Here is a 23,141-nt window from a genome sequence, read left to right on the forward strand (position 1 = left end):
CGCTCGACTGTGCATTCACTTGGTCGCCCCGTTTGCCCGCTTGGCTTCTTTGCCTAGTCAGCCCCAGCTTGCTCGGCCGTCTACTCGCCCTGCGAGTCGCTCGCCCGGCCAATCATTAAGTTCGCTTGCCCAACTGGACTCTTGCTAGAAACTCGCTCGGCCACTGTGAACCTGTGTTCGACACTTAACAAATATCAATCCCTGTTGATAATTTAAGATTATCAACTTAGATCATTTCAACGGATAAATTAAATTTAAATTTATATATTTAAATTTAGCTAAATTTCTAAAATCTCGTACAGATTATTTTATCCAGTTCTGGCCCAAACATGAGTCTGACTCAAGACAAAATTGTCAAAATATATGAGGTAGAATGATTACAGCATGCATGTTACAATTGACCAAGAGCCTGAGTCTAACTTCTATTATGGTGCAGCCAAAAGAATTTCTTACATACACCACTTCAAACGTAACCACAGGACGTCCTTGGCGTTGAACGGGCAATTGTACAATCTTGGCTCTCGTACTCACTAGGCAATGAACTCACGTTGGTTTATGTGCTCAATGTGTAATAAAATTCTCTCCATTCTCGATATGAAGACTTACTGATAAATGGTTGTGGGAGGCCCTTGAAGTATTTTAAATAATACTGGAAATGTGATTGAAAAATCAACTAAGCAAGTCATTTATGGTGACCTAGGAAGAAAATAGACGATGCTGTTTGAGGAATGTCTCTTAGAGAAGAGCAGCATTCGTCAATCGACTGTATGCTACTCACCTAAATCAAAATAATATCATATGTGAGAGCTGCACATCAGGGAAATGATAAAGGTCATGATGATAAATTTTAGGAATATTCTAAAAGTTGTGAGAAATTGTCCTTTCAGGGAGCCATTAGACCATTGAGGTAGGGATGAAAACTCTCTATAAGTCATAGAAAGGTTATAAACCTTCTTGTGGACCCAATAAATATGAACTGATCGAATAAATATGAGGGTATTTTTGGCTAAGATGCAAATACTTCAATTGGGACCAAAAGAGTTGAATGCATAAAAATAAATCTGATAACAGTTAAAATACGTAGCTAAGAAGCTACGAGAAGAGCATTAATATAGAATGATAAATTTTAAATATTTGTTAAATATAAATTTTAAATCTCTACGGGTTAAATTTTCATTAAATATATGGATCCGCTAATTGAAAAGGCCTACTAAGAAATCATGTATATTACATTTTGGTGGTGAAATTATTATTAGATTAAAGTTCATCAGTTTTGTTCAAATTTGAATTTTGATGTTTAATAATATATAGAAATTATAAATACAATTATTCATTAGGAAAAAAATGTGTGTATGTCTCCTCTAGTTAAAGATTGATAAGTTCGAAGTGAAAGAGTAGTTAAGTAAGTCAAAGTTGACCGGATACTTAATCGAGAAAATCCTAATTGGAGGTTCGGTAGAGGCAAGATAAACAGTATAGTTGGAAGAAGAAAAAAAACTAAGTCGGTCACATTGATTGGACACTTGGTATGAAAAGTTCCGATAAATGAAATCGGACAGTGAGAAAGTCCTGGTGAGTAAAATCAGACAGATAAGAAGCCCTAGTGAGTGAAGTTAGGCAATTGGAAAATCTTGGTGAGTGAAGTCGGGTAGATGAAAAGTCTTGGTAAATGAAGTCAGACAGATGGAAAGTCCTGGTGAGTGAAGCCAGGTAGTTGAAAAGTCTCGATGAGTGAAGCCAGATAGATACAAAGTCCTAGTGAGTGAAGTCAAGCGGATGGAAAGTGTAAGTACCCAAAGGTAATTTTGATGTGATCAATCAAGTAAAGTTAGGTCATGTTGGTATTTAACCCCTGTGTCTAAGTGTGCAGGAACTTAGGAGCACAGGAAGTCGAATGAAAGACGCAGCTAGCGAGAAGGACGGCGCGAGAGAGAGACGACGAGCTAGGTGCATCCGAGAAACGAGGTGCTGCGGAAGAGTATGCGGGCGAACGAGAAAGAGGTGCGCAGCGTTTCCAAGGGACGAGAAGCCGAAGTAGAAGTTTGTTCGAAGGCCGGAAGTTGGGCTCGAGTGAGCCCTATTCCGGATGGTCGAGATCACCCAAGCGGAGCCGGAGCCAGAAGATCCAGACCCAAGCAAGCAAAGTCGGAGCGGAAGAACCCGGACCAAATAGTTAATATGATGTTAACTTGGGTTCGGGCGTCCGTAGCAAGATTTTATTCGGAATGTGACGTGGTGTGTTCAAGTGCGACAAGGATAAAGGTTTATCCCCTCCTAGGCGCCTGAAACCCTCCAGACGCCCTAACTAGGACTATAAATACAACTCTGGTCTCAGAAGGCCAGGAGAACACTTGTAATTCATTTCTTTTCAATCTTGTTCTGTAACTAAGTGCTTTAATTGTTGTAAAGAGGCTTCTCCGCTTGAAGGAGAGTTTTGTGTCCTTTCATCTTCCTTGGATTAACAATCTCCCTGGTTGTAACTAAGTAAACCCTTCGTGCCTCTTTTTTTTTAATCTCATATTTTTGTTTATGCAAGTGTTAGATTTATTAAAACTATAAAAATTCGAGAAAGGTTTGTTATTATTTGCAAGGTCATTCACCCCCTTTAGTCGGCCGCCAAGGATCTAACAGAAAGTCTTGGTAAGTGAAGCTAGACAGATGTGAAAGTTCTGGGGAATGAAGTCAGACAGTTGGAAAGTCCCGGTGAGTGAAGTCGGGCAGTGGGAAGTCCCAATAAGTGAAGTCGGATAGTGAGCAAACTCTGGTGAGTGAAGTCAGGTGGGAAAATCCTAGTGAGTGAAGTTAGGTAATGAAAAGACCTAGTGAGTGAAGTTGTACATTGGGAAATTCAGGTGGCTAAAAGGTTGACCGAACACCTAGTGTTTAGAAGTCCAAGTGGATCATGGAGAACCGAACATTTGGCATGAGGAGAAAAGTCCAAATGGATCAAATGATTGACCGTACACTTAGTGGAGAAGTCCCAGTAGGTCAAAGTGACTGGATGCTAGGTAATACAGAATTTCAATATATCACGGTTGACCGGATGTTAGGCAAGGAACCCTAAGACTCGAGTTTAGCAACTAGGGTTGCCAAATCAATTAGGGTGGCAGAGCTTAAGTGATTAAACTCCCACGTAATTGATTAAGCAATTTAAGCTGAAGCTTAATCGCTTAAGGCTCAAAGTTACAACAACAGAATGCTGCTAAATTACTTAAGGTAAGCGATTCAACAGGCCTTAAGCGATCCGTGTGATCGCTTAAGATCCTATCTGTGAAGAAACAAAAAGGTGTTGAAATGATTACCTTAATCGTTTCAGCTGTGATAAGCAATTAAGCAGGAAAGCTTAATCGCTTACAACCTTTCTCACAATCGAGTAAAAAGGAGCAGAATCAATTAGGCTAATTGATTACGCCCCTCTTAAGTGATTGAGGTAATCGCTTAAGGTTCAACAATATAGCCTTTCTGAGCACATTGCTGACGTGGTAATCGATTAAGAGATTCTTAAGCGATTAAGGGACCCGAGGTAATTCTAGAAAAGGGTTTTTCGTAAATGTTCTTCACAGAGTTTTCGACACCAGTTCTTAAGATTTGGTGGAGACAAATGTTACTGTATTTCCCACCTTCAAGAGGCATTCCAAGGCAAGAAAAACTCAAGCAAATCAAGATTCAAAGTGCTAAGTCATGTTTCAATTTGTATTTAAGTTTGTTTCTTTGTTTCGAGTTGTATTGTTGTTCTTGAGCTTATACGAGGCTTCTCCACCTCCGAATTATTCCTGAGAATGAGCTCTTTCACAGTGTATGTGTAAGAGAGGTTGGATCCTTGGATTAGTCATCTCAAGAAAGTAGATACCAAATAAATCCTTGTGTTATCATTGGAGAGTTCTTCGCTTCAAATATTCCATTCTAACTCATCTTCGTCGAAGTGAGAGAAGCTATTCATCTCCCCACCACCCCCAAGCACCCCTTGGTCCTAACACTTCGCTGGGGTAATGAGTGGAAACCCAACACATGAATCGAATAGTGATAACCCAACCATGCTATTTAGAGATTTCAACATTCGAGACACCTATGATTAATTACTCCAACTTATTTTGGTGGACAAAAATATACGACCTATAAAATGGGTATAGAGTGAGCAATGACTCTTAATGATTCCTATACCATAGAGGGTATAATGAGGTATTGTAAGATATTTTTGATAGGATATTACCTATATAAGTTTGAAATAAGGGTTGTTTTAAAATTCTAAATTAGACTTGTGAATCTCAAGTGTAGTCCATAGTTAAAATTTAACTATTGCCATGACAATCATTAAAAGCCTAGGGGGTTATTGTGTATATATGATTTTCTTAATTTACACTAAAGATTAAACAATTAAAGATATAGTTCATTAGACATTCAAGTAAATTCGATCATATTTTACTAAGAAAGGTTCAAAGTCATAAGTTATATCTACTGTTGCAAATATTTTCTGCTAAACTTAAAACTTATCAATATTTCCCTTCATGTAAGGAATGGTTAGAAAATTGATTTTCATAACCAAAAAATTGAATATGGACATGGACGAATCAATTTTTCAAGTGAAAGAGAAATTAATATTTAAGATTAGTCGAATAATGAAGGATTGATCTGGTATAATCGGAAGAAAGTATCATCTCACATAAGAGTTAGGTTCAAAATTAAGAAATTAATCAATATTAATTTTGATCTAAACTAAATTAATCAATTAATTAATTAAAACAATAATTGATTATAAATTAATAAATAATCAATTAATGATTTAGCCTTTGACATATTCTATCTTAATTAAACCATTAACTAATTGCTCATTGTTGGTATATTTTATCAATCATATAAATATACCCCAGGGTTATGGTGCAACAGTAAGACTATTCAATTATCTCCTAAATATTTACAGTTCAATTCTCAGCTACGGTGTATTTGTAAAGGATGGGTTGCCCGTCACAAGTACTTTCTGATTTATCATGATCGATAAAAAATTTATGTGAGGTCAAATCAGTCATCCTAAATTTAACGTTATTCAGCCTGATTACTTATTCAACCCTTAAATAATCTCTTCTTCTGGCTCAAAACACAACCAGAAATTACAAACATCACAAGGAGCACAAGTTGTTTCTTACACAAAACACAAGGAATTACAAACATCACAAGGAGCACACGTAGTGAGCTTTCTTCTCTTCCTCTGCTCGCTGAAAAAGTTTCAAGATTTTAAAAGTTGGCTGGAATTGAAAATTTAGTGTTAATATTTTGAAGTACTTGGATAAGAGAGTATGTTAATGTTAAGAAAAAAACAGGTTTAGCCTTCGTCTCGACTTTAAATCTCTTATCCGAAGGAATAAATTTACACAAAAAATTGTGTCAAGATCTGAGGTGTTCGACAACTAACAATATTAAGTCGGTGACCGACAAGATTAAGTTAGTGATGATAAAACCAAGAAGGATCTGTTGAGAAAATAAAAGGGACTAAATCTACGTTGCCATACCAAAGTTGCCCGGACTATTAGATCAACATAGACAATTTCTAACAATAGAATGAGTATCCAAATTTGAGATAAGTTCAGCAAGATGTCACATAAGAAATACTCAACATAAAATTAATTCTGTTGAAAGTTTTTAATATCAAATTAGGTCAATGGATGAGAATTTGTTATATCTCCATGAATTTCATGGTAAATCGTTGAAATCCTCATTTCAGGTGGCAAAGTTGCAAACCCCCAACGATGAGTATTTGGACTCATTCGATCCAAAATAATGGAACAGGTGATCAATTACTCCTCCATTATGACCATCAGTTTGCTTTATTATTTCCTAGTACATTTCGAAGCCTATAAATATAATGAGCTTGCAATAATACAAGTTTATTGCACCCAAAGAGCAAAGTTGAACAGCACGAATAACGTGGATGGTATTTGGACAGAATCTAGCTATAGATATTGTCGTATTATACGTTGAATTTACATGATAGATACATGTCTCCGAAGATCTTTACACTGCAAGCCCAGCTAAAGTAAATAGGCAAGAACTCATCCCTTTCAGCTTAAACAACAAAAAAAATGAAGACATGCAGTTGACAGAATCCTAGGACCTAGAGGTCCAACTCAAGGCACATTTGCTCTTGCCTTTCTCCCTCTTCCTGAAACAAACACATTTACTGATGATGCAGAGAGATCACAGCTCTTCAAAACTCGTAGTCTCTTGGCCGAGGAAACAAACATTCTACAAGTAGCAAAGGGGGGTCAATAGAGCTTCATTCAGTATTAGTTGCGGCTAGTCAATTTCTTTGTCATGTTAACTACTTTGGATTGTTAAACATAAACACACAACCATGGCTGGTGATAAAAGACTTACTCCCATGGAACATCACCAACCAGCATCTCGTCCCCTTCATCGTCTTCGTAAACCAGAGTGTTTTCCCCACGGCCATCTAATAAGCCAGTAGTAATCACAAGTTTTTCTGCAGCAAAGAAAGAAAGCTTCCTTGGGTCAGCATGGGCTTATTTAACAAAGGAAATGGAGTTTGTACCTGCCATGAGGTCTCGGAAGAGATCGTCAACAGCCATTGAGAGCTTATCGTAGCTATCATATGCCAACAAGTCTACTTTTCTTCCAATGGGTATGCCATCCATGTTAATTTTCACAAACAGGCATTTCCTCTCATTCTCGCACTTCTTTAGAACTTCGGAGTTCCCATTTTGAAACTCAATCGGCAATTTAGCAGCTCCAGCAAGATTCTTTCTGGATGAGCGGATGGGAGGCCAACCAACAACAGGTGCTGGCATAATTCTGCTCAACGAGAGATTAGAGAACTTAGTTGACTGTTAAACGCCACTAAGAAGTACCCAAAACTTTAAAGAATTTATAATCTATACAAAACATATTGCTTGCTTCTTTTGAAGGAAAGAAGTGGAAGATGGGTTGCATCGTGTTGCTACCTTGAATGAGAATCGATTTGCACTATAGTGGAATTCTTGGACTTCCCCACAAGGCTCTGCTGCTGCTGCTGCTCTGTGTTTCCATTTGTTTTCTGAAATGAATCTGTTCCTTTGCCCTGCGATTGGCGGAATCCAAGCTGTTTGTGCTGGCGAAAAGCTAAGCAAATGACATGGTAAGCGATGATTCGGATTCCACGGGACACGAAGAACATTTTAATGGAAGAGCATATTTGATTGAGTACCTTCCGTTTTGGAAACAACTGGACTCGTTGAGCCTCTTTTGGTTGCAGAGGAAGCAGCAACGTAGTTGCTCTTGGGAAGCTTGGAGATGTGTCCGAGAGAGAGAGAAGGATCAATAGGAAGCTCTCTCTTCTCCTGCACCGCCGACCAGTGTTCACCTCCAGGGAGGCCAAGCCTTAGTTCTAGCTTTTCGTCCACAGCGGCGGCGTAGGTGTTCCATTCTCCACGTTTATACTCCTCCGCCATTGCCTCTCGATCAGACGATAGACAAAATGAGACGAAAACGATCGCACCTTTCTCCCTGCCCACCCTCCACCAAAGGGGAAGAAAGAAGAAAGTTTAGCAAGGGAAAGGGAACGCCACAAAAGGACGAAGAACGATCACAAGAACCACAGGAAAGAAAAGCAGTGAAACAGAGCAGAGAATAGCGCTCGCCCTCCTCGCGTTTCTCCCACTCGCCAAGCTTGCTCAATCTCCGAGGACACCAAACCATAAGCAAAGAAACGTTAAACCCGCACAGAAAACCCCCGAAAGTAACCATCCATATCAGCAAAAAGAGATTTTGGTCACATGTGGAGACAAAAGGCCACCTGCTTTTTTTTGCTCAACTCAACAGTGTGCTTTGGTCTCCGTGCAGACTGTTTGTTCCAGAGAACCTATCCTTGTGCCCTTGTCCCCTCGCGGCAGAGTTTGTGATCATAAAAGGGAATGAGAAGTGAGAAGCGACAACAGAATCGATGGCAGGAAGCGGAAGCGGATAAGAAAAGTGGAGGAGTGCTTGGCTGACGGAAGTCGAGGACAGCGGAAGCAAGGCGTGCTCTAGATGGAAACAAGAGCACGCTGGCCGAAGCAGAAGACGAAGCAGAAAGAGTTTTTGTTGCAACTCTCTCAGGCTCAGCGACGGTTCATGGGAATAAGCAAAAGGTACTTTTACAGAGGAAAAGACAAAGTATAAATTAATTTACAACTTATATATATATTAAAATTTATTGTATTCATAGAAATTTAGGTGAGGGGTACAAATGAATTGGGTCGTTCGTGAGCTGTTCAATTCGATCAAAGTTCCACTTGCGCTTGGAGTTAAATCAAGCTCGAGCTGAGCTCGGAGTTAATCGAACTTGAGCTGACTTATTTAATATTCGAACTGAGCTCGAGTCCATTTAATACTGACTCGATGGCTTATAATTCAGTATTTTTAATATTCAAAATAATTTATATTTTAAAACTAAATAATAAATTAAGAATGTGTTTATGGTTAATCTATTTTTTTAGGTAAGTAGAGGTTGAATATTCAAATTCTATCTTATACAATTTACTGTTTTGAGTGAACTCGAGCCCATAGTTAAATGGCTGAGCTTGAGTTCAGATTTAAAAACTCGTTCGAACCGAATCGAACCTCTTTAATTTTCACGAACTCAAGCCGACTCGAGCTCGGTTGGCTCATTTACACTCTAGTTTAGGTTAAAATTAATTTACAACTTTTATATATATATATATATATATATATATATATATATATATATATATATATATATATATATATATTAAAATTTATTTTATTTTAGATCAGATATTGTACCTGAAATGTTGGTTATATACTATGATGCTCTAATTTTATTTAAAAATTATTATTGTGCTAATTTTTAATAAAATAATATAATTAATTTATACATGTTTATAAAGATTATAATTTAAAATATGAATTAGAATATAATGTAATGAAACATAAAATATTATATTAGTAGAATAGTGATTGAAAATTTACAATTTTTATTAAGAGAATGAGCAAACACAATAATCCTTAAATTGGATAAGAACTTGAGAAGTATTTTAAAACACCTTTTGATTTTAGTGACAAAAAAGACTCAAACAAAAATTTCATTCTCCCTATCGTAACAAAGAAATTTTAACTTATCCTATCAATTGGTGTTGTTAAATAAGATAGATCCATTATTTTAATAAATATGTACTTATATTTATTTCACCATATATTAAAAAAAGATAGATCTATTATTTTAACATCTATTATTTTAACAACTCCAAGTACTGAATCCATGGATATCAAAAAAGATAAATACAAATATATATATATATATAGTCATCAGTTTCTAAAAATCGATCCCTTACTACACCCTAAGGAATAGATGATAATATTAATTAAAAAAATAGATCTGTTACTTTAATGATCCCCTAGTGTCGATTCCTGAAAATTGACTCTTAGTCATTACGTTAAAGATGTCATGCGCCCACCATTTGCGCTACGCCCTAGGAGTTAGATGATAACATTAAAAAAATATAGATCTGCTACATTAACTAGTTAACCTAGTGCCGACCCCACGAATAAGAAAAGAGATACATGCATGTACATAAGCTGTACGATGAATAAATCTCAAATCGTCAATTCTTAAGAATCATACTCTGATCATTACTAGTTGTGATTTAAATGATACTAATTATCAGACAGTTGAATTCTAAGAAGTTCCATTTTGATGATAAAAAATCAGAAATTATGAGTACTAATTTCTAAGCACACTGACATTTAAAATTTTCAATAGCAAATTCAACACCTAATGAGCATGTCCATGAGTTTCATAAGAATTGTCCAGTGAGAGTAGAAGAAAAGAAATGGTTAGTAAAACCATGAAGAAAGTGCAAATATCTTCAAGCATGAAGAGAGCAAGGTCAAGGACGTGTTAAGGCTATAAATAGAATTATAAATAAATTAATTATTCATAATTTACTAAAATACATTTATATTCATTCAATTTTATTCATAAGCAATATTTATAATCACTATCTATGAATAAAATTTATAAAACACATTCACTAACAAAGTATTTATTAAACTTCTAAAAAAGACGAAGATGTGTTCAAAATAAACAAACTTATAATATCATATTCATTAACCAACTAAATAAATTTAAAAATATAAAAAATTTAACAACTAAACAAATCAAACTCGTAAAAAAAATTAAACCAAACTCAAATAATCATTTCAATCGCTTAATTTATTTTAAACTCAACTTAGCAAGTAATTTTAAACTACACAAAATTTTGCATTAGCTTAACTAATTTAAATCCCTAGCAATAAATACACACCTTGAAAAATCTATCAATTTAGAGTGTCATTAATTAAAGTATGGCCTATGTCAAAGTTATAAAAGAGTTTAATGTGCTTGAGTTTCATTACATCTCGAAAATAAATAAATCTTAATGCCTCCAAACTGAGAGCATTTAAATGTTCACAGTAGTTTTGCCTAAATGAATGCACCGTCCATTTGAAATTTCTCAACCAAAAATAAGAGAAATGTGAATTAGCTCTATTTCTTCTTTCCAGACTTAGCAGCATCTCCAGCCTTTGTCTAAACATGACAAAAATAAAGGTAAATCACTTTTCAAATTACTCAAAAACTAATCAAGCAATTAAGCTATTCTGCTACACTAATGCTTATTCAAAACTCAATTTTCTTAGTTAACTAGTTTAGCTCACCTTCTTGACCCCTCGAATTTTCTTTGTCCTGTTCTTCCTTTCCTTCATCTGCTTCCTTGATTTCTCAACCTTCGTGGCAAGCCCATTCTGTCGAAAATAAAAAATATCAACCATCATGAACCCTAGTTCAGAAATTAGGTATGAAGTAGAACCAGAATACATTTTTTTAATAAAAATAACATTAACATAGTTTCTGCTTGTTGTATACTAACTAATTCCTTTAAAAAAAACAAAGCTGACATTTATTTTATTGTATAATCATGCCATTACAATGTGAGCAAAATCAAGCATTCTAACCAAATCTTATCCCACTAGATGAGGTCAAACAATCTGACACGAACTAGAAATTCAAATCTATGAAATCAACACAATAAACAAGTTATTAACTATTTAACCAACAGAAAAGACAAACTAGACCCACCTTTTCCAATACACCACGTTTTTAAAAAGTGGATGCAGCATCATGCATTTGGAGAAGACGACCCAACCATTTAAGTCTCTAATCACTTAAAACCCTAACTCATTAGGCAGGATAGGCAATAGTTTATTTGTTTCTTGATATTGCATACAGGATCACTTATTCTCTATGTAATATGGCCCAATGAGAAAAGGCAATACAACTGCTTATGCAAGCAACTATCTCAATTACTTTTTAGAACAATTTTTTTAGCCCCTTAAACTTGGCGGCTAGGCTGGACACGAAGGATTGGCTCGTTGCTCATTGAACCAGCCTATTGGGCATGTGCACAGGGCACATGCCAAGCAGCGGAGCATTTGGACAGCACGGGGCTGTCCAAGCCCAAGTCTGGCAGGAGGCAGACTTGGCAAGGCGTGGCATGCGCGCAAGGCGTGCCAAGCGAAGCGGCGGCGCGGGGCTGCCCAAGCCCAAGTCTTACCGGAGGAAGACTTGACTAAACAGCAAGCGTTAATATTGATGGATTGAGACTATGATCAACAATCATATCCCCTCGTTAGGCAGGATATGCAATAGTTTATTTGTTACTTGATTTTGCAGGATCACTTATTCTCCATGTAATATGGCAAAATGAAAAAAAAAGGCAATACAACTACCATGCATGCAACTATCTAAATCACTTGCCCCACAAATTGGCGTAGTTGATACTTGTATGAGTATTTGATCTAATAGGTTTTTGAATCAATTCTCAATGAGTGGAAAACGCTTTATTGGGTGTGTGACCTCCCCTATACAAATGGCTGCTGCGCTAGGGCAAAATGCCCTCCTTAATTTATCTGTCTATATCTTGCCGTGAAGCCAACAGTACTAGGCCGCTTGAGATGAGCGATATCACATTTTGCTCCAACTATCTAAATCACTTTTTAGAACAATTTTTTTCAGTTTAATATGGATTAAATCTATGATCAACAATCACATTCCATCCTTATCCTTAATTTGTGGTCTGTTAAACTGTTTAACCTACCACACATTATCATATGCATATCCAATGACACAACTATGACATGCGCATTGAGATGCCAAAACAGAGATCCATCTATCTTGTTAGTGACCCTGTTTCTACTCTAACTAGAAACAACCATGTCATGAAAGAAGACCCAATGAAGCATGAATAGCGCCTCCAAAAATCCATTTAAACCGGAAATAACGTAAAAGCAAACATTTAAGAAACATAATATAACACACGAAAATTTCAAGTAAAACTGGCATCAAACAACTCCATGGGGACAAAACCACTAAAACATATACAGATTAACAATAAACCATATAAAAGTAGATAAGAAATGATATTTAACATTTTAAAAACAAAATGAAAATTCATGCATGAACAAAAATAGAAATGCAAAAAGAGGACAATGACAGTAGGCAACCAGGTGTCTAACAAATAGTATAGTGTTCAATGCAATACCAAGGCCATACAAATTGCAATCAAATAAAATATACGATCATAAACAAAACCCAATGAGATATTGAAGATTCTCTTAAGATGGTTGAACCATGCAGATTGCATCATGTTTATGTAGTTCATTATCTATCTAACATGCAACACCAAATTAAATCTTCAAATCACAAAAAAAAATTGGGACAAATTGATGAAGCAAAAGAGATAACTATCTCTCAGAGAAAAAAATAATCTCGCACAAAATCAAAAAGGAAAAATTATATTAACTGAAAACAGTTAATTCAAACAGCCTGGGCCATCTCCATATAAATAAAGTTTGAAGAAGAACTAGACCAAATTGTTCTCAGCAAAAATTCTGACATTGAAAAAAATACCAAAACAAAACAAATTGAAAGCAACTTTCAATAATGAGTTAATTCAACTACAAAGGAATAGAGGGGTGGTACTTAAACCACATTTTGCTTCATTTTTACCATTAATGACCAGTTAAAATATAATGAAGAATATTTAAGAACTGTCATGAAAGGAGCTCAAAGTCATTTCCAAAAAATCATTTTTGTCCTTGACACTTCTGCCTAAAATCAAGTAGAAGCAAGTGGCTTAGCCAAATGGGAGAGGAAAAATCCTCTTTACCCTCGAGAACCACACAGTCAAACTACACAATTGCCAGAGTTCCAGCTGGGGTTGTTCTTATTCTTCCTCACTTGCAAAGACTACTCATCCTAGCTTGCAACAACTGGCTCATCTTCGTTAGGTGTATCTAGGCAAGAGCCGATGGCAAGCACAGCCATGACGAAGGCTCAGGGGTAAATTGATACTTCAATTCTTCAGCACTGTTCTTTCTTTCTCTTACCCAAGTGACTAACTACTTTCCTTCCTCTTCTTACCTTCTTGCTCCTTCCTTTTCCTTTCGTTATTTCCCTCTTCCATATTAAACAGAGATTTAAGTTCACCAATTAAATTAAACAGTTAATCTTATTTCAAGAGAACTACGCTCAGCTTGAGCATGAAAATTACACCAACTTCCTGATTAAAAATCGTATTTTTGATCTTACAATTACCAATTTAGAATGGGCATGTAATACTCATGAATTGGACTCCAGACCCGGTAAACAAAAAGGAAGATAATAACGTCACAGGAACCAGAAGAATTGTGTAATCCAAAAGGGAGGGAGGGAGGGAGAGAGAGAGAGTAGCATAAGAAGGAACTTGAAACTACAGAGCAGCATACCCTGATGAGCCGATACTTGGGTTCGTACTTCTTTGCATTCTCCAACGTATCATAGATCAAACCAAAACCAGTCGACTTCCCTCCTCCAAAGTGCGTCCTGAACTTGAAAACGAAAATCGTGTTCGGATCCTTTACTTCATAAAGGTTCGCCAGCTTCTCCTTCAATTCGGCCTTTACCACAGACAAACAAATAAACAACCACAAGCCATAATCAAGGAAACCCCAACCCGAATCAAGAAAACTAACCTTGGAGACATTGGCTCTTCCTGGGTGAAGCACGTCGATGACCTAGAATCCGAAGTCGCGTCAGACCATAAAAGAACTGTCTTTCACGTATTAAAATTCCCAGAACAGGAACGGAAAGAGTTAGAGTAGGAAAACTGACGAATTGCTTCCTCGACAGAAGGCGATTGGTCATGAACTTCCTTGTTCGGATAGTGACCGCCTTCGAGTCCGCCATTTTGCTTTCTTAGACTGCTAAGGAAGAGCCGAGCTCTGAGAGAGGAAACGGCGGGCGACAACTCGAGTGAATTAAACTGCGAGCAAATATGTTTTCGGCTATTTATAGGAAACCCTAACCCTATCTGGGTGGTCTAGAGCTGGGCCAGCTGGCCACCATATCGAAATGCGGCCCAATATCTACACCACGAAATGGATCACATTTAACAAAAAATCAGTTCACTAGACGAATTTAAATGTTTTCTTTTTAATAAAAAAAAAAAGCAAAATAAAATGAATACCTTAGGTTAATCAAATGAAATAGGGGCCATTCTGTAGGTCTTTTATGCTTTTGTATTTTTCATCCTTTCTTATTTAGCTCTTGATTAGTTAAGGAGCTCCTTGAAGCATACATAATATTTTTATCGGCTATATAATCCTCTTTTTGCTTCTTTATTCATCTCTATGTGCCATGCATGCCTAAGCATGTAATTTGTATGTACTTTTGATATTTTTGATGTTTGATAAATATAAAAAGTACAATAGATGTTTGATAGAAATCCATGTAAGTCACGATTAATCAATAAATAATAAACCCATGATCATGAAAATTTGAAGCTGAGGTCCCTTAGCACATGAGAAGTCAGGTCGAGGATGATGGAATACATAGAAGGAGGAAGTCTCAGACTCTCAGAGGTAATATTTTGATATGTGAGATGTAAAACAGTGGCCTATATTTTAGACGTGGATAGTTCTCTTATTTAGGTGAAAGAGTTACCAAGAAACAGATGTTTTAGGTTTAAAGTCAATGAGCCCATCAAATGGATTTATCTAATTGATCAAAACCTGTGACAAAATGATTTTTATTTCAAGTTGAGACGAATGAATGATAATTTAGTTTATTGATTATTTAAATTCAAATTATTATAATGATTTGAAGAACTTGATATTTATCATCTAGAATTTGTTAGGACCGAGGCGAGTTAAAGCGGGATCGTGAATAATTTCAATCGCATGATAGATTTTGTACAGTGGGAACTTCAAACCAAACTGACGTCACATTTACAATATCAAGATTTAATTAGTTTGTCATCTCCTAACTCTAATAATCTATTATTATTAAATCTTTTCTTTCTCAGATAAGCGTATTAGTCTCTTACAACACCCGTTGGTTGTTACAAAATAATATAACACAAAACAAAATACAAATATAAATGAAAGTGAAAATAATTTTACAAGTAAAATTTTACTTTGTTTACTCTTTTATTGTTTTAATTACATTTTGATAATAGAAAATATAATAATACTTTATTTCCAGACCCTCAAGAACCGGCTAGAAAAATCTCCTTGAAATCCTTATTTTATAACCTTCTTGTTACGATTGATTTTGAAGGATCGTTGAAACAATAAATGGGTGAATATCACTCGTAAAATTGAGCTGTTTAATTTTGTTTTTTGAAAGTTGAAAGCAACGAAAATAAGAAAAAGAAACATGAAAATACACAACTATTTTTTGCTTGATTCACAATTCTCTGGACTGATGCTCTAAGACTCACAATCCTATTGTGAATTGCTTACAAGTGGACAATCATTACCTTTCTTCTTTCCGAAAAACTATTTAGAGGTTTACTTTACTTAATTTGTTTTACTATTGGTTGTTCATGCCTCTAATCAACTAAAAATAATCCTTCTAGTTGACTGTACTTAAATACACCCACTGTAAAAAATTAATGGATTAGGATGAAATTTAGGGACAAATAATTTTCGGCCCATATCGACAATAAATTTAACAACGAAAGAAAAATTTGTCCTAAAATAACAACGAACTTTGCAACCAAATAATTTCATTCCAGAATTAGCAACAAATAAACTTTCGTTGCAGTTTAGCAACGAAAGTTATTTTTCGTTCCAAATTCTGCGACAAATAAAATATTCCTTCTCACTCTTGCAACGAAAATGAGATTCGTTGTAAATTCTATAACACACTAATAATTCATTACATATTTTGCGATAAATTTAAAATTAGTCGTAGAAACTTTTAATATTTTAATAAAGTCAAATATGGGACAAATTCAAGATTCGTCCCCAAATTTAGGACGAATCCATAGATTCACCCCCTAAATTTACGACGAATTCAGGATTCATCCCAGAATTGGAAAAATAAAAAATGAATCGAAAGTCCTAAACATCGACCTAGAGATGTCGGAATTTTATAAAATAAGTTTCTATTTGTTCGTACTTTTCCCTTGATCAGACAGGACCATCTCATGCACCTTCTCCAGCGCCTTCACATTCACCGCGCCGACACCATCGCCAGCCCCACAACTCTTCTTGACTCAACAAGAAACTCATTTGAAGAGTTAAGAAATGATAGAGCTTTTATAATCCCCATCGGAGATTCGTAAATACTATAAATTATTTTATTTATTGATATATCTTAATTATTTAACATTGCTTGTTTATAATTTAATTCAGGTTTGAGAATCCTGTTCAAGTTATTCACGAAACCAAATAAAATCGTGAATAACCATTGGGAAGGAGAATCAATAACATATTCAATCACTCCAGTGGTCATAAAAGAATTATGGTGGAGCGAGTTAAAGTATATTTACTTGAGTTTGTATTCAAATTTAAATTGAATATATAATCATTTATTTTTTTCCATTTCAACGACTAAATAATTAGGACCCCACTAATGAAATGGAGATCAAAAGAATATTTTTTTAAAAAAATGTGGCAATCATATCAGGCATGTACTAAATCATGCCAAGAGTCGGGGGAAAAGTCAAACTTCATCACCGATGTAAATTGGGAGAGAATCACCAACTTTTGGGGCAAAGGAGTAACCTGAATAAAATGAATCAATCTTACAATTTTGGTGACTCTACTGTGATATATTTGGGAGACTCCATTAACATAGATGAGCATAGATGGACACTACAACAAATTTGACTTTCCGCAGCATGCAATAATGCTATCCACAGCGCGCATCGCACGCTACACAACTGCAAGCTATTGAAAGTCATAAGACATCAATAGCGTGCGTTGCGCATTGCGGTTAAGAGCATAATTCATAGCACGCAACACACGCTACGATTAAGAGTATTCGAAGCACGCGATGCATGCTATGGTAAGAGTATTCGCAATGCGCGGTGCACACTGTGGTTAAGAGTATTCGCAGCGCGCGGTGCACGCTGTGGTTAAGAGCATTCGCAGTGTATGATGCACTCTGTGGTTAAGAACATTCGCAACGCGTACTGCAATTAACAAGATTTGCGTTAACAACATTCACATGCACGATGCGCACGACAATTAAAATACCATATAATTATCATTAATATTTATTTAAAATACATAATCCAAATTTTAAATTTAGATAACACCATAATTCATCATTTTGCTAAATTAGATCAATATACTTGAACTTTGATATGCAACAATAAAAATACAAACTTGAACTTAGAATTACTCATAAAAAGGTAATAAGAATACAACCCTTTGATATGCAACAATAATGATGAAAACAAGGTATTACTCATTAACTGATAGTGATTGTACAGAACATATTATAAGTATTTCATTACACTAACACATATATGCAAGTTAAAAACCTATTGAATATGTTTGGCCAGCCACAATAGAAAGTGCATATTGACACAATTTCACTGACTTCCAGTTCTAGTAAGTCCAGCACATCAGTTTGGTGCATAGGTGACCCATGGTTGATGTATCCGTCAAAACCATTAACCTTGCCTGTAATGAAAACTTGGCAAGAGTTTACCTTGAGCTTCTTATCAAGAGTTTACCTTAAGCTTCTTACCTGGAAATTTGTTGAAAAGAATTTACATTGAGCTTCTTATCAAAAAAACCACTCTAGGACTGAAACCTCCAATGGAACTCTCCTTCGCAGTGATCATAATCTCATGCATTTGCTAGCCTTCTAGAAATTGTCTATGATACTTGTGCAGAAACACCAAAATCTATAAACTAATTTAGAAACATGATACTTGCACTTGTAGCATATCCAGATTTACATGTGAAGGAATAGAACAAAATCAAAAAACATACCTTTGTAGGGGCTCGGTGGCCGGTTAAAAGGAGGGTTGAATAGCTAGGTCACCCCCCAATTCGATTGCTTCTCTACAAAACGTTAGTGCACAAGTAGAAATACAAAAACTAAAGCAATGAAGGCAAACAAGAATGCAAACACTAACACGATTCCTCTACGTGGTTCGGAGATTGCTTGCTCCTAATCCACGGCGTGTCCTTGAGGTGGACGAACCCTTAATCCTTCAGTGGATCAATCCTCGATAATCTCCGACTAGAGCTTTCTCCTTCTCGGTGGAGCAAACCTCTCACAAAAGACCTCTTCCTCTTTACAAGATGAAGTTTAGGCTTGGGAGGAAGAGAGTGTGCTTTGGAAGCTTTGAGCAATGACTAAGGAGTTCTTCAACAAGTATCAGTAACCTTCTTCATGCCTCAAACCTTCCTATAAATAAGAGAAGAGAGTTGATCATCATATCAACTCATCTCGGCAACAGTCGACTGGCACTTCCATCAGTTGACTGGTGCTACCGTTGGAGGTAGCCAACGGCTACTTTGCAGTGTCAACGGTTTACCAACGACTACTTACCAGTCGACTGGTAAAATATCAGTCGACTGGTCATTGTTGGCTAAGTGAACAGAATACTTTTGTTCGCTCCCAGTCGACTGCATAGTCGATTGGACCAGTCGACTGTCACTTCTAGCAGTCGACTGGTTCGGTTACACACTCAACACTCATCCTCTCCGGAGTCGCCCTTGAAGCCCTCTTCCTCGGCCTTCTTCCCTCAGATGCACCCGAGCCTGCGACTCCTCTTCGTGCCATCCTTAGCGTTGCCTTGAAGTCTACTTCCTTCGACTTCACTCCATTGCTCCTTGTCCGCGGTCCCTCGGATGCACCATCCTTCACCGATCTCATGGATCCGAACCATACAATGAGCTTCCCAACCTTAGCCGCATCAAACTCCTCATGTGTGTTTCACCAAGTCCTGCATGACTCAAACACATATCAAACTAATATGAAACTTAACTTAAACTTTTTGATACACACATCAAAACAATGATCGACCCTGATCAATCCTAGGTCGATTGCACCAACAACCTTAACATCTCCTTTTTTTAGTTAGAAGAATGTTTGCAGCTGCAGAACATCAAAATCTTAAATACTAGCTGAAACTTGAGGCATTGTTACATGAACATCAGCGGAGGAACAATGAAAGCATTACCTTTTATATCTCAGTGAATCTTTCCTTCGCCATGTAGATACTCGATTGCATGCATCAAGTCTCACAAAATGTAAATGATAGAGATTTCATTCAAAGGGTGACCGGGTTGAAGCTAAGAGAACATTTTACACAATCTTGAATATACTACTTAAAATTTTAGATTTCTATAGTTACTTAAGAAAATATATACACAAACAATGTAAGTTTCTGTCTTGTACTAAAGAAAATCTAAAAACTTAGAATTATAATTGTTATGAATTATAAATATGGAATAAATGCATTCTTTTGAAAGAGCAAAAACATAGTAAATGGTTGCAACCCCATAATTATGAGTGTCATGAGCTACAATTAAAGAAGAAATTGTATGATCGAACTCACCAGATTGGCAACCAAACCACTGGTCATTATTTCAAATGATCCATAGTTTTGTTTGGTTGAAATAAGAACTATCGTAGTGAGTAATGTATGGTGATTTGGACACAACTGATATTTCCTACAAGGCATGCTTTTTATTAGAAATAGTAGTAATTTAGAAGAACAATTAAAACTAACCTTTTGAATATCTACAATATCATCCTCCCTGCAATTAGAAAAAAAAGGACAAGTATAAGTTTTGGGTTTGTTTTGTATTCTTTGGTCAAGTAGAAAGAAAAGGGAGACGTAAAAGTGTGACAGTATTTCATAGTATTCCAAGTTAATGACTTTACTTGCAACCTCTTTGCTCATCTCCTTGTTAAACCTGGCAGGAGAAGCAATCTGTCAGAGATTCGTGTTGGGAAATTTCTAATTGGATTGAACAAAATGAAGCAATTACCCTTTGAAGACGTCGCCAAACAATGCCCTTCAGATAAGTTCTAGAGAGTTAAACTGGGCTTCAATGGTAATAGTCATCGCTACGTGATCCTGCATACTATCATCAAATGACCAAAAGTCGTAGTTAAAACTTGTGTTTTTGTTGCTAAAAATCCAATCTTTAAGGCACCTATCACTTTTTTTCTTGGGATCAAAGCGAAACACAGAGTCATCCGAGCAGTGGAAGGAACCCTGAGTGAAAAAACATTAGAAGGTAGAATGAAATGATCATTGAAGGCAGACGTGGGAAGTAAGTGAGGATAGAGATGATTCCTTGGTGGCCGTCATAATGGCGATAGAACAACAGACTCAGGCAAAACCCCAACCAACGCATGACCATGATATTTTTTCAAAGAATAAAATTGATAAAAGAAAAGCAAAAGTGCGGAGACCTAGATGCTAGCGTTGTCGAGGGCGCGCTCAACAGAGGAAGGGCCGGAGGAGGAGAGGATCTCTCAGCGAAAATGAGAGGAGGTTGTATGAGGAGAAGGAGCCGAGGATAAGGAGGAGTGGTTGACAAGGGCAACGGGGAAGGGTTTTGGGGGGAGAAGTCGCGAAGGGTGATAGGGAAGGGTTTCGGGGGAGAAGTCGCGAAGAGAGGCGGAGAAGGTTTCGAGCAAAGTTACTTTGTGGATTAATTTAGGGGTTAAAAAAGTGATAAAATTGTAAATTTTAACGGTGTACTTTATGGGAACTGTTAATTTTAAATTTTGACATATTTTAAAAACGTGCAAATGTTAATATTTAATTTTAACATCGCACTCTACACGTCGTAGAAAAATTTATTGACAACGTACTTTTACTGCATATCATCATTTGTGAAAATATAACATTATTCACAACGCACTTAATTAGGTGCGCCGTAAATACTATTATTAACGGTGTGCTCTAACCGTGTGTCGTTTATTGATGGCGTAATGTAGAAAGACACATTTGTTATAGTGGGAGATTGGTAATTTTTAATTCTCTCAATGGTTTTTTATCTATATAAAATTATTTAATTATTTGTAATCGTGTTTTTTCAGACTAGGAAGATGGGGAAGGAGCCTGCTTTCGTAGATACTTTCACCCGCACTTTTACAAAAAATGATAAGACTTGGAGTGAGGCTAGAGCAAAAATAGTCAAGGTTGGAATTTTTATTTATTTGATCTTAATATATAATTTAGAGTTTATTAGTTAAGTATTTTCTCTCTCTTAATATTATATGTGTTTCTAATCACTATCATATGCGCTTTAAAAAATAGGAAAAATATGCTGAGCTCGAGCTAGCCTAGACATGCTCACAAGCTGGTGCCGATATTCAGGCGTCTGATTCCTTTGTTGGTAATAATTTTAATTTATGATTGGAGGCCAGTGGAGGACCAAAAGGGGGAAGGATATTGGGGACGAGTTCCTTGAGCAGAACCCAAAAAATAGCTGATACATCTTCTTCTACACCAGCACTAAGGGTCCAAATAGATACCTTGACTGAAGAGGTTAGCAATCTAAAGGGAATATTATTACAAAGAGATTTAAAAAAAAGGACGCAAAGGGATCAAGAAATGAGAGAGTTGCGTCGATAATAAAACTTCATCATGCAACATCTTCAGTTGAGCTCCGCTCTAAGTCAGATTCCTCCCGATGATGGTGATGATGGCAATGAAGACCATGACGATGGTGGTGATAATTCATCATGATTTTAATTACATATGAATATTATTTGTCTTATAATTAGTGTTTTTAACCATTAATCCATGAATTGTGAACCTTTTAATTTTTTATTTTAATTAATATTGTTATTTTATTTTTAGCAGGGTTGGTGAGCCAAAAATCTATGTTAGAGAAAAAAGTAGGTATTACATAACACACCCTTAGTTGAACATGTTGTACTTGTAATTTTATTTATTTATTTTTTTATCAATTACTTTTAAAGAGTTAATGGAAGAGTTAAATAAAGACATCATTCTTTTTACAAACTTGTTGAAAATTACAACTACTATATTATTAACTAGAATTCTAAATTATGATTAGAGTTTTACTAGCAACAAAGTAACCATGAGCACTAAATGCAAGTCTAGTATCACCCAATTGATCTTAATTATTTTGTGTTTTCATCATTTGGACATTTTCATATGATAAGAATTTTAAGAAGGCACCCCATTCTCTCCATGTTAGATTAAACCTAAGAGGATTTTTGTAGCCATAGTTTGACGTAGTGAAATAGGTTGTATCATATTTAGGATAATTGTAGTTATAATTTCATGTAGTGAAATAGGTTGTATCATATTTAGAATACTTGTAGTTACAATTTGTTGTGATGAAATATATTGTATCATATTCAAGATACTTGTAGTTATAATTGAATGTGGTGAAATAGGTTGTAACATATTTAGGACAATTATAGCTAGTGGAGAGGAAGGTGTTGAATTGCAGGACTTGCAAGCATAGTGGTGCTTAGCAAGCATAGAGGATACTCATAAGCATAGAGTAGAATTATTGTTTGAAAACACTCCTGGGTTCAAAGCTTGCTAAAAACATTACTTAAGAAAAAAAATGATTCCTTTAAATCTTAATGCAGTAGTTATTAATTAAAACAATTAACAGCACTTCATTTTTGTATATGAACCATAAGGGCAGAAAAAATAATAGATTGATCACAAATACATTCAAATTCATTATACTACATTATTTGTAAGTAGCAAGACATACATATTAATATTCAAACCGATCGTCAATCTCTAATATCACTCTAACTTTATAATTTAAGTAATTATTTTTCTTGTTAGAAATAATCTTATTTGTTTGTATATTTT

At 35.8% G+C, this 23,141-nt stretch overlaps 2 protein-coding genes and 1 long non-coding RNA gene across 8 annotated transcripts; all 3 read right to left on the bottom strand.

The window, feature by feature from the left end:
- Nucleotides 1-5,929: 5,929 nt before the first annotated feature.
- On the bottom strand, nt 5,930-7,709 carry LOC121990641 (auxin-responsive protein IAA2-like). 2 transcript variants are annotated; one of them, XM_042544745.1, is made up of 6 exons: nt 7,584-7,709; nt 7,196-7,494; nt 6,954-7,110; nt 6,545-6,804; nt 6,370-6,475; nt 5,930-6,237 (listed from the first exon to the last, which is right to left on the bottom strand). In XM_042544745.1, the coding sequence occupies exons 2-6, from the start codon at nt 7,437-7,439 to the stop codon at nt 6,120-6,122; spliced, it is 885 nt and encodes a 294-aa protein (XP_042400679.1). In that variant the 5' UTR covers nt 7,440-7,494; nt 7,584-7,709; the 3' UTR covers nt 5,930-6,119. The 2 variants fall into 2 exon arrangements, with proteins under 2 accessions (XP_042400679.1, XP_042400678.1); XM_042544744.1 differs by lacking the exon at nt 7,584-7,709 and having other exon boundaries at nt 7,196-7,559.
- Nucleotides 7,710-10,321: 2,612 nt separating this feature from the next.
- On the bottom strand, nt 10,322-14,325 carry LOC121989381 (40S ribosomal protein S24-1). Its single transcript, XM_042543393.1, has 5 exons — nt 14,177-14,325; nt 14,038-14,079; nt 13,792-13,962; nt 10,684-10,770; nt 10,322-10,555 (listed from the first exon to the last, which is right to left on the bottom strand). Exons 1-5 carry the CDS (start codon nt 14,249-14,251, stop codon nt 10,514-10,516), a joined length of 417 nt encoding a protein of 138 aa, XP_042399327.1. The 5' UTR covers nt 14,252-14,325; the 3' UTR covers nt 10,322-10,513.
- Nucleotides 14,326-17,741: 3,416 nt separating this feature from the next.
- Nucleotides 17,742-20,971, bottom strand: LOC121989382. 5 transcript variants are annotated; one of them, XR_006114241.1, is made up of 4 exons: nt 20,741-20,971; nt 20,311-20,540; nt 20,204-20,235; nt 17,742-20,076 (listed from the first exon to the last, which is right to left on the bottom strand). It is a non-coding gene; the product is annotated as an uncharacterized LOC121989382 (long non-coding RNA). The 5 variants fall into 5 exon arrangements; XR_006114244.1 differs by having other exon boundaries at nt 17,742-19,411; nt 19,497-20,076; nt 20,311-20,971; XR_006114243.1 differs by having other exon boundaries at nt 17,742-18,209; nt 18,298-20,076; nt 20,311-20,971.
- Between the last annotated feature and the right edge of the window lie 2,170 nt (nt 20,972-23,141).

This window comes from Zingiber officinale, chromosome 6B (genome assembly GCF_018446385.1).
Source record: "Zingiber officinale cultivar Zhangliang chromosome 6B, Zo_v1.1, whole genome shotgun sequence".
Taxonomy (NCBI): domain Eukaryota; kingdom Viridiplantae; phylum Streptophyta; class Magnoliopsida; order Zingiberales; family Zingiberaceae; genus Zingiber; species Zingiber officinale.